Genomic DNA, 11,930 nt, shown 5'->3' with positions numbered 1-11,930 from the left:
ATGGACACAGGACCTCTGGGGATGTCTTGTGGCACCGGGATGGTGGCAGTGAATCCTGGGGTCCTGTGGGTTGCAGGGTGGGACCTACCTAGATCAGGCTTATCCTGGCACATCCTGCAGATGCTCAATAAGATTTGGATCTGGGAAGTGAGGAACCCGGTTGACCACCTTGGCTCTGTCCTGTTCCCTGGGCCACTCCTGAGCAGTTTTTGCGGTGTGTCGGGGTGCATTATCCTGCTAAGGGTGGCAACTGGTATCAAGGACTGATGTTGCCATGGGGGGTCGGGGGTTGCTTCACCTGCAATGTTTAGGTGGGTGGTACATGTCAAGCATCCACATGAATGTCAGAACTCAAAGTTTCCCAGCAGAACGTTGTATTAGAACAAGATGATCGATGTCATTCACTTCACCTGCCAGTGGTCATAATGTTGTGGCTGATCAGTGTATAAACTGAGTGGGTATCAGTTTTTGGCTCAACATCCGGTAAGACTTTAACGGAAAAGCCACCAGGGACACGCAGCTGTCAGATCAACAGAACAGAGTGCGTATGTGAAAGAGGATTTAGACTGAGCAAATTACATGAAACTTTTAATATCTAAAACCAGCCATTAAAAAAAAAAAAGAAAGAAAACAAATAGCAACGAAACCGGAAGTACCAGGGACTGTATCCTCTCGCAGCACCTCCTGTGCGCTGCTCTCTGTTGGAGGCAGTGCAGCTTTCAGCACAGGGCGTATCCGCGCTTTGGGAATCAGGAAACACGTTCATGCGTGTGAGAAATCCCTCCTTCAGTTCAGTTTGACCAGTGTTGGTGGCGACCAGACGTCCGACGGCCGTTTGGCAAAAACATCCTCCCCTCCAGACCGCTGGCTAGCTGCGGTCCCGTCCATCCATGGCCAATTCAACCGCCGTTACTGGTAAGTTTCTCAGTTTTTTCCACTCGTTTCAGAGCAAGACCATGTAGCACCGTTACAGACATTATTGTGCTACTTTTCCTAACGTCGGTTTTCTTTTAGAAGAGTCTCGTATGTCATTGTACTGATGTGGAAAATGAAGTTGTTCAGCTAGCTTGTTGGTAAACTTTTAGGAGGAAACTGCACGAGAGGGGACCATGCAACCAACGAAGAAGAAAGATACAAAGTAGTTTATATCTGACAGCTACTTGAAAATGTTAGTGTTTTTAACATAAAATACATGTTTCCTTAATTATGAAGATGTTTAATGGCTTACCTTATCCTATTAACACGAAAACTCAGTCGGTTTAAGCTTGCCTTTAGTGAGTCTTCTACATTTTCAACACTGTTCTGTTTCAGCAGGACAGACCATCCAAGTTAACTTGTTATTGGTAAGTGTAGCCTCGAGGTTTTACTACACATATGACATGTTATTATTTAACTCACTACAATTCTCACGGTTTTATTGTTGCCAAGAAGTCTGTGCTGTTGACTTTATTTCACCAGTGTGTAGACATACTTTTTCTTCATTGAAAGCTGCTATTTATCAATTTTTGACACCTTAAATCTAACGAGAACTGTGACACAAATTTTCTTTAAGGCTAAATGGACTAAATTGAAGCTTCTTTTTTTTCTTTTCCCCCCCATCAAACGTGTTTTATACAAGGTGTTTTAACAATTAATCAGTTAATTGATGGGTTCTGTTTTAGTTATTCATCAATGAATAAACTGTCAAACATTTACCACTTACAGCATCTCATTTGAAAACCACCTGATTATCTTCAGGCCCTGAATGGTTGATGATGCTGTGTTTAAGGAAATTCTAATTTGTTTTCACACTGTATAGACTGAAAGAATAATCAGTTGAACAAGAAAAGAAAATAATCATCATTAGTTGCAGCCCTCCATGCATGTTAGTGTCTCTAAAATTATATATATTATGTAAGTTCAATGATTCAGTGAAGCAGAAGCAAGATTTAACTGCCAGATGTGTCAGAAATAGGTTTAGTAACTATGTAAATATGTTATATGTCTAAAATTTTATCTTTAAAAAGTTGTTTTGAGTACAAGAATAAGCAGGGGGGGGGGGGGCTGGAGTCTATCCCAGCTGACTCAGGTGAAGGCAGGGGACACCCTAGACAGATCGCCAGTCTGTCGCAGGGCCACATACAAAGACAAACAAGCACTCTCACATTCACACCTACGGGCAATTTAGAATAATCAATTAACCTCAGCATATTTTTGGACTGTGGGAGGAAGCCGGAGTACCCGGAGAAAACCCACGCATGCACAGGGAGAACATGCAAACTCCATGCAGAAAGATCCCGGGAAAGCCGGGACGCGAACCAGGGACCTTCTCGCTGCAAGGCGAAAGTGCTAACCACTACGCCACTGTGCAGCCCTTCTTAGCAAACATGGTACCCATTATTTTTGTCAGTTCATTATCCATAATTTTGGATGTATTTTAACATGACATTTACTCTGTTAGTAATCAGTCTTATTTATTAGCACTAGTAGGATTTACAGGCATCAGTGTCTCATGGGTATTGCTTCAAAGCACGGTGAAACTTGGATTGGAGGACTGTAGGTGTCTCTGAATATACAAATCTTTGCCCCACTGTTCTCTTTAGTTCCAGCCACTGCTCTTCATAACCTTTATAGCTGGGCTTGTTTCCATTTTCCACGAGTCCACAGGAGTCTATGGCTTGAAAAAGGCCAACGCTGAATTAACATGAAAATTCAATTAGACCCAGTCATGCAGTGCATTGGATTGGAAATAGGAAAACAGTCATGTCATGTGTGGTTGTGTGTATGCAGTGTAAGGGTATGTCTTGGGATAGATTCAGCTGTCCTCGTGACTTCATCTAATCCTGTAGCAGGCAGAGTGTGAACACATTCACATCTGAGCTGTGATGCCAGTTGCAGGCTGAGATACTTATTGCTGTGTGAGTCAGTGGTTCCCAACTTGGAGGTTTAGTTCCCTCGAGAGGTTCCAAGATAAATTTGAGGGGACACGAAATGATTAAAGGGATAAGACAGGAAATATCGGTTTATTTTCACCTCTTCTTTTAGGAAAACTCTAATGTCGGCATACTAAGACCTGTGCTGAGGAGGATCACAAACCAAAACGGTTGGTAACAACTCATCTAGATGGGATTATAGGCAGTATATAAAGCAGGTAGAGACTCAAATATTATTTTACACCTCCAACATGATGCAAAGTGAACCTTTAGCACCATTTGTGTAATCACAAGTAAGATTCATGTGTCAGGAAATGAGTAATGTCATTAGCGTGTGTGGTTTTGTACCTTTTTTTTCCTTGAACATAGTCTTAATAGACTCCAAACCAATCAGGTATTGATGAGGCTTGGATGCACTGGAGCTACAGCCATGCCCATGTCCAGCTGCATTTTTAACTTAGTAATGTTAGACAATCCTCTGCTGCTGTGTCTTCCTTGCAATCAGGATGGCTTTTTTTTTTTTTTGCACCAAATGCTGCTGTCTTGCATTGTCCTGAGTGTAAGGGGGGATTGTAAGGTACAGCTGGACAGAGTGTGTCATCCCATTAGTATTCAGTGCTGAGCTGAAATTCTCTTCTTAATGTATTATTATATGCAGATATAAACATAAAACATGTTCATTACTCAACAGCTATGAAAATATAGTCATGATTGACAGCTGTGTGGTGCATTTTTACGCCAATTCTGCAAGCGTTAATGAGCTCCTATTCCATGTCTTGGGGCTATTTTGACAAGGAAACAAAGATTAAGATATGCCCTCTGGCCTCATATTCTGCCACTTGTAAGGTAAAGAGGCTGCTCTTTGAATACCCTACAGGGGTAGAGTCCCTGAGATGGTCATGTGCCAAACAGACATTGTAAAATGGGAAGGAGAGGATATTCACCAGCCAAACTGGTCAGTGAGAAAATGCTTCCATTCCCATTCTCCCTAGCACGACTGAATAGAGGAGAGTAATGGAGTTACATCTAGTTAAAGATCAGATTACTTACTGAATGCAGCTGAATGTTTAAAGTCCTGCAGCCATCTCTGCCTTGAAACATATTTTACAAGAAGAGATTGACAAAGTTGGGAATGATTTGAAAACTAAAATGAAACTGAAAATTCCACTTATTTTAAGCATGTAAAAGAGCACAACCTGCTGCTTAGAGACATGCTTTCCGGTGGCATGAGGTTTTCTGCTGATATCAGCGAGGATGAGCAGAAACATCCTCTTTTCCGAGATCAGGCCTCCAGACTTAAGTTTTTTTTTACATTGTTGGCCCTAGTGTACCTAAATGCTTGAGCGCAAAGTTAAGCTGCACGTAATTGAAGTGGTCTCCATTTATTGTGATGGTAACAAATGATAAAGAAAAAACACTCTGTAATAATGTGTATGGATAAAGGGTGTGGACTAGGGACTAGTGCTGGGTTTATTACTGTTTGGTCAACAGTGCATTCATAGTTACTGGTTGATACATGGTTTTGTTTGGACGAGATATCAATCACTGGCATGTAAAATTAGATGGGATAATACTGTGTGGGATCAGAACATGTAAATTTGCAAATAATATTACCTGAATGTAGTAACACCATTAGAGTACATTAACATAGGGGTGTCAAACATACGGCCTGTGGGCCAAAACCGGCCTGCCAGAGGGTCCAATCTGGCCTGGGGGATGATTTTTTAAAGTGTAAAAATTACAGAGAACACATTAACAGCAAATTGTAAATTTGTAAAATTTGACAAGTTGTTTTGATCATAAAGCAAAATTCTATATTTTTGAGTTCCAGATCCTAGGAGGCTAAATGTTTTGTGCCTTTGTAGATACTCTGTGATCTGTAAGTTGTAATGTGTAAGTGATAAACTGAGGCAGAATATTGTTGAAGTTAAATAGATTTTTCTTAAGAAATTTCAGTTTGTTCATAATGTTTTGTAAAAAGATAGTTCCTTAAATGTGAACATTTTCAGAATGTACTTTTTTTGCACTGAAAAACACGTTATTTCTAGGTTTTACGCTGTGATTTTACTGGTCCGGCCAACTTGAGATCAGACTGGGCTGTATGTGACCCAAAATAAGTTTGACGCCCCTGCATTAACATAATCCAAAAGACACTATGTACACTATGTCACTACTGTCTTTAATGAGGCAAATAGTAAAAAAAAGCAAAAAAAAGGAGTCAGCTAAACCAGCATGAAGAAATGTCATTAATATATGCAGTACTCAGCTCATTCACAAAATCTCATGAACCAAAGATAAACCTGTGAGTCAAAGCACTGGGCATAGTAGTTTAACGGCAGCCAGTAGAAGTTCACAGTGCCCAGACCAACAAAGACGAGCAGAGGAGGCAATCACCAGAGAGACAGACTTGCTAAATGTCAGGTACACCAGTGTGACTAATGAGAATGCACTTGACAGATTTTCGGTTGCACAAGTGCATGATTTCCATGTGCTAATCTGTGCTCCACTAGTGGATGAAGTTTTCACAGAACGAAATGTATAAGGGGTTAGAAAAGCCCGAATTTTTCTTGGTTATCTCACCAGGTTTTTCCAAACACAAATCGCCCTGAGTAAAAACTCAGAATCTTACCAAGTCTGTCTTATTTTTAGTCAAAACGTCTCATCCCACTTGATTTAAGATAAATTCACTTAACAAGTGACATTTCAGCAAGCTAGAGGGACTTGTTTTAAGACAGTGCATCTTAAATATCTTAAGTCAAACAATCTTGAAAGGATCTTGTTTTGAGTTGTATTTTACAAGAAAACTCAAAATAAGTTTAACACATCTCAAATTAGGAGGCTACAGGAAAGCGAAAATCTTTTTGAGTGAAAAACTGCTATTTTTTTTAGCATGTGTGTCTTATTTTAAGACACCTAAGCCTGACAATCCTGGTAAAATACAGCTTAAAATAAGTTTTCCCAGCTAATTTTAACCTCAAGATTCTAAATATCATATCTTATTTCAAGAAATCTTACCAAGCCACTTTTCACTTGTTCTATTGGCAGATTTTTATGCTTATTTCAAAGTAAAGGTTCCTTGAAATAAGTTTTTTTTTCTTGTTTTGAGACGGGCATTTTTTCCAGTGCTTACTCTTGAATTTTTGCAGAGACTGATTTCTTATTAGCTTCATGAAAGAGGCTTTCGAGGCACCTTCAGGCAGACAGAACTTCTCACTGGCTAAATCTTTTTTACAAAACTGCAGGAAATGAAACTGGCTGAGGTGTAGCACACCCTGTTGAGCCTGCATTCAGCTTCAAAGGGTGGTTCGATTTCGAGGGTTTGATGCTGTGGACAGAAATCACAACTCATCTCTTATCAGAGTAAAGGTTATTGACTGTTTTGGTGACTTCAGTAGGTAATGGCTCTTCTTTTACAAGTCCTGTTCTGCGTGGAAATGGTTCAAGTGGTCAATCGAATTTGATATGTACCTGCTGCAATCCAGCACTTTGACCCAGTGAATGTTTGCTTAACTCTCCCTCAAATCTTAAAATCCAGAGATCTGTTTGACTGCGACTGCAATGTTTTCGTATGCCAAGAATAAATCTTCTTTTATATTCAGGCTACACTCAAAATAAACACAAGTGCTTTTCTTTGCCAGTTAATTTTTAATGGAGCTTTCCATGTAGAGCTATGTGAGCAATACTGCTTTTGTCTGTTCTTGTACATTGTTGTTACTTGAATATCTCTGGATGTTCTGGACACTGATACAGATCATTAGCAATCAATGAGATCAATAACCGATATTTGAAACTGTCGCACACGTTTTAACTAAAAACATGGTCTTCAAATTTAGCATAATTCCAACACAAAATTTATTCACATGCTTTTTCATTCCACCACAGATTGCAGCAGAGTTATGTAATGATCGGTGTACCTTTGTCTGTCTGTCTGTCTGTTAGCAGCATTACTCAAAAACGGATCAATGGGTTTGGATGAAATTTTCAGTGAAAGTCAGAAATGACACAAGGACCAAGTGATTAGATTTTGGCAGTGATGCAGCTTATAGCCTGGATTCATGGATTTGCTAAAGATTTCTGTATCATTGAGAGATAGCGGCACAGCGTCACTGTAACTATGACAACAAGTGAACACTACGTCAGCTGTCTACTGACGATCACATGATTGCGATCCTATTACAAATCGACAACTGTGGACTTATCGGGACTTATCTGTTGGAAATGACACAAGGAACAATTGATTAAATTGTGGGGGTGTTTCTGAGTCCCATCAATAACCGCTGCTTATTTAGGTCAGGCGATTCGGTATCCGTACATAATGTACACATGCATAACACACGCCTGTGCTCAGTGCGAGGTCATTTTTTTATTAAAGATTTCATCCGTCAGAAATGATACGACTGAGCAGCCTTGGCAGAGTACTGCGCTTTCTGAGTGCTTTTCTTGTTTACATATGTTCACTGGAATTTGTGACTTTTACCTGTAATACCAATGGGGACATCTTCATTCCTGAATTCCCCTCGGGATTAATAGAGTGTCTGTCTGTCTGTCTGTCTGTCTGTCTGTCTGTCTATCTATCTATCTATCTATCTATCTATCTATCTAATTTGTAAATTTGTAGTCTGCTTGCATCAATGTCACTCTTTGTTCCAAACTGTAGAGAAGAAAATGAGTAAGCAAATTTCTGACATAGCAAACTAATTCTTTAAAAGACACCGCCCCTTCACTTTTACACAGGAATCAAAAGTCTGTCAATCAAAGTTGTGAAACAAAGCAAATTTTCACAGTATTGTAACCGATTTCAGTAGTCTGTTGTAGGAAGTTGTGTTATTTAGCTTTTAGAACTTCCTTGTTTTTTTCTCATGAAAGACAAGTGAAAGAGCAGCCGACTGACGTGCAGCAACTAGTCCCCGTCCAGGATTTGAACCAGGCATCCACTGCTCAGGCCGTACAGTACATGCCCAAACTACGAGCCATTGGGTCACGCCAATAGCAAACAGTAAAATAGTTGGCAGATTAATTAGCAATGAACTTAACATCACTTTATCTGGATCTTCTCATTCAATTATTTAATTTTCATTTTCTTTATCTTTAAATTCATACAGCATTACTTTATAAATTCACATACTTATTGTGTGAATCCACACCTGTGATGTATGTGTCTTAGATAGCTCTAGTTTTTGTCTCTCTCTCATAGGACTTCCACATTGGCACCAGCTGTGGTTGCAGGAGATTTCTGGTTCAGCTCTAAAACCTCCTCAAAGACTCTATCCAGCACATTTGCCAGTCTCTAGTTTTTTGTTTTTTTTTTTTTTAAAGAAAAACAACTTTTACTAAAATTCTGTTGTAAGTTAGTTAGAAGGGCGTGAAACTGTTCCAGGATAGTCAGCATGTCTCAATATGAGCACATGGACACACAACATTTGGTCACAGGGTGGTCAGTGAGCAGACAATGATCCGTGTGTTCAGTCTGATGCACCAGGGAGCTGGGACAATGGAAGAGCACAAATGTTTGTATGCATCAGGGGGCACATGGTTTGGTATTCAGATACGTGTCTGTACACGCAGGCTTGTGGCATGAAGATTTACTTAGAGATTTTTTGCTTTTGACTCTGCTGAAACTGTGTTGCTCTGTCTGTCGTTTTCTCTTTCAACCTCTGTCTGACTTTCTCTGTGTGCACACACTGATGTGAACAGGACATCGGACAAAAGCCCTGTTGTGTGTTGTGCTGGAATGCCTCACGTGGTGCTTTAACTGCAGTAGCCACGGGAGCGTTCGCCTGTAGATACCCTTTGATCTTTGACCTGATGAAGATGTTACAACGTAAAATGAGAGCATTTAGTCATCAGCGTAGACGTTTATGACAGAATTATGTATTAATATCTGTATTCTGTTTTTCTCTCCCTTGTATAATTTTCCGCTGTTTATAGCTGCAATGCTTGGTCAGTTAGTTAATTTGTAAATCAAGCAAAGAAATTTTCTAATCAACGCAGTGCTTTAACCATTATTCACAGCACTTATTTTCCTGGTTAGTTTCTCAAATGTGAGGATATGAGGATTTTCTTTGTCATAGATGATATTACCTGTACACTATTGTTCAAAAATTTGGAGTCACTCAGACAATTTCATGTTTTCAATGGAAACTCAAACTTCTATTCATGTGCTAACATAATTGCACAAGGATTTTCTAATCCTCAGTTAGCCTTTCAACACCATTAGCTAACACAATGTAACATTAGAACACAGGAGTGATGGTTACTGGAAATGTTCCTCTGTAGATATTCCATTAAAAATCAGCCATTTCCAGCTAGAATAGTCATTTAGCACATTAGCAATGTGTAGACTATATTTCTGATTCATTTAATGTTAACCTCATTGAAAAAAATGTTTTTCTTTCAAAAACAAGGACATTTCTAAGTGACCCCAAACTTTTGAACGGTAATGTATGTCTTTGGGTTTTGGATTCCTTTGGATTATCTGGCCAGAGAAAATAAGACGTGGTTTAGTCTCTGGTGAACAGAATTAGTGGCACCGGCTATTTATCTTAATGAACTCACTCTTTATCTTACAGTCGTGGATGATTACGCCAGTTAAAATTAATGCTATTATTGCGTGGAAACCAGAATCATATTATAAAAGACAATCAGAGCGGATCAAATAATGGTATAAGTAACTATTTACAAGTAGAGCTGCAGCGATTAATCTATTATTTGCCAACTAAACAGCTAAACAGTTCTCAACAATTCTCAGATTCCAGCTTCTTATGTTTGAATGTTGAAGATTTGCAGTTTTTTTACTCTTCTAGTCCTGTAAACTAAATATCTTTGGGTTGTGGACAAAACAAGACATTTGAGGAAGTCATCCTGGGCTTTGCAGAAACACAGATCAAACTTAATTGCCGTTTCCTGACGTTTTATAGACCACAGAACTATTAGATTCATTGGGGAAGTAATCATCATTGCAAAGTTATGTGTCGTAAGTTGTTTAAAGTTGAAAGTACAATAAATGGAGTTCATGAGTTGCTCCTAGCACAATTTCCAAGAGTCTTGTGGAACCTACACGGTGGACTTTAGACCCCTGGGTGGGCAGATGGGAGTGGGAACAGAGTAGTAAACATTTATGATCATTGTGTTCTTTATTCTGCAGTCAGTAACATAAAAAGACTAAATATGTAACCAATCCTGCTACAATCAGTCTTAGCGTATTTGCTTAAGCACACTCAAATGCATGTTCATAATGAAAGAGAAATAACTGTTTGGCTGCTGTCACTGTTATCAACGGTTTATAGGACGCCAGTGAGGTTGATTCAGCAGCCTAACTGGAGTTGTCAGTCTCCTCTGTGTGCTCTAATTAAGCCTGGATGAAAGAAAATCGGAGTTGAAAACCGATCAAGTGAAAGCTTTAGAAACACTCCCATTGTCCTTCACACAATGTGTAATTTTTGGTTTGTCTCTGCCACTTACAACAATTGGGTCCTCGGAGCTGTGAAAGGGGGACATCTTGCATCAGATCGAGCAGGTAAAGGCCAGAGCGAACAGCAGACTGGACTGATCCAGGAAAAGGAACATGAAAGCTTCATCATGCTGCAGCTGATAGCGTTTAAATCCCCTCAGCTGCTCAGCCCTGGGCTCATGTGTACCCTCAGACTGACTGTGGATATCAAGTTGCCATCGAGGGCACTGCACAGACAATCCGTTGTTGTGTTTTCTGTGTTCTGGTGCAACACTAATTGAATTAATTATTGCTTTTTTTGTTCTTCATGTGTCCTCCCCTCTGTCCTGTTCTTATCCTCCAGTGGGTCAGACTACAATTACTGAAAAAGGTGAAGGTGGAGCAACCGGGCCGAACCCAGACTATACCGCCTTTGTGCTGGTGCCGGTTTTCTTCCTTCTGGGCCTGCTGGGGGTTGTGATCTGCCATGTGTTGAAGAGGAAGGGCTACCGATGCACCACTGCCCAGGATGACGAGGAGGAGTGCGTGGAAGAAGAAGACAAGGATCCTGAGCTGGGAGGCGGTGAGCAGATCAGTGTAAAAGAATGAGACCAAGTGTTAAAATACAATGCAATATCGCACGCTCCCAAAAATTTGTCACTGTCTGGAACAAAGTGTGTGACAATGATATCAGTAGATTTATCGGCTCATTGCATCTGTGTGCCTCAGTCATCCGTCGTCTATATACAGCACACACCCAACTTTATTGCTCAGACAGGCTCATATTAATCCAAGAGGGCATAAGGGAGGAAAACTGTCTGACAGAGAGGAATTTTGTAGAATTCAAAATGATAAGATTCTATCGAGCAGCATATTGATGTGAGGGAGATGATGTACCTTTTAAAGAACATAATGGATAAATGAATATTAATCACTCGTACAAAATGTGACCTACCCTGTAAGACCCAAATATAGAAAAAAAATGAGGAAAAAAAAATGATTAGACCACTCTTGCTTTCTTCAATTTCTTGTTCATTTTAATGCCTGGTACAACTAAAGGTACATTTGTTTGGACAAATATAAGGATAACAACAAAAATAGCTCATAAGAGTTTCATTTAAGAGCTGATATCTAGACATTTTCCATGGTTTTCTTGATAATAACCAAAACCACTTAAGTTCTTACATCAATAGCTATTCTTTGTACTCCCAAAAACAGTGATTTTAGGCATTCCATGTTTTCTTTTCTGTCTGTTTTAGTCACATGATACATACAGGAGTTAGTATTTGATTGCATAACCATTGTTTCTGATGACTGCAGCCATGTGTCTTGGCATGCTCTCCACCAGCTTCTGACATCGTTCTGCTGTCACAGCAGGCCATTTCTGTTGCACAAATTCAAACAAATCTGCTTTATTTTTGGGCTTGTGGTTCTCCATTGTGTGTTTGATGATTTTCCATAGGTTTTCAATTGGCTTTAGAGCTGGTGATTGAGCAGGCCAAGGCATGGTTCCAATGTTCTGGTTCTCCATCAAGGATTTTGCTGACCTTTCCGTGTGGCAAGGGGCTTTGTCTTGTTGGAAAATCCAG

General features: G+C 39.8%; 1 protein-coding gene across 2 annotated transcripts in view; it reads left to right on the top strand.

Moving 5' to 3' along the window:
- The first annotated feature begins 722 nt into the window (after window positions 1–722).
- The window catches only part of rell1 (RELT like 1), a 44,822-nt gene continuing 33,614 nt past the window's right edge, over window positions 723–11,930 (top strand). Inside the window, exons 1-2 of one of the 2 annotated variants that reach the window (XR_008600648.1) lie at window positions 723–915; window positions 10,706–10,924. Coding sequence is in view for 1 of the 2 variants with exons in the window: in XM_023274162.3 (XP_023129930.1) it covers window positions 891–915; window positions 10,706–10,924 (244 nt within the window). In the remaining variant the exon portion in view is untranslated. The remainder of the gene's footprint in view (window positions 916–10,705; window positions 10,925–11,930) is intronic. The other variant, XM_023274162.3, reaches the window with a different exon arrangement.

The sequence above is a fragment of the Amphiprion ocellaris genome, chromosome 23 (genome assembly GCF_022539595.1).
Source record: "Amphiprion ocellaris isolate individual 3 ecotype Okinawa chromosome 23, ASM2253959v1, whole genome shotgun sequence".
In the NCBI taxonomy this organism is placed as follows: Eukaryota; Metazoa; Chordata; class Actinopteri; family Pomacentridae; genus Amphiprion; species Amphiprion ocellaris.
Note: the sequence above shows the minus strand (reverse complement) of the source record. Positions and strands in the feature narration are given on the sequence as shown.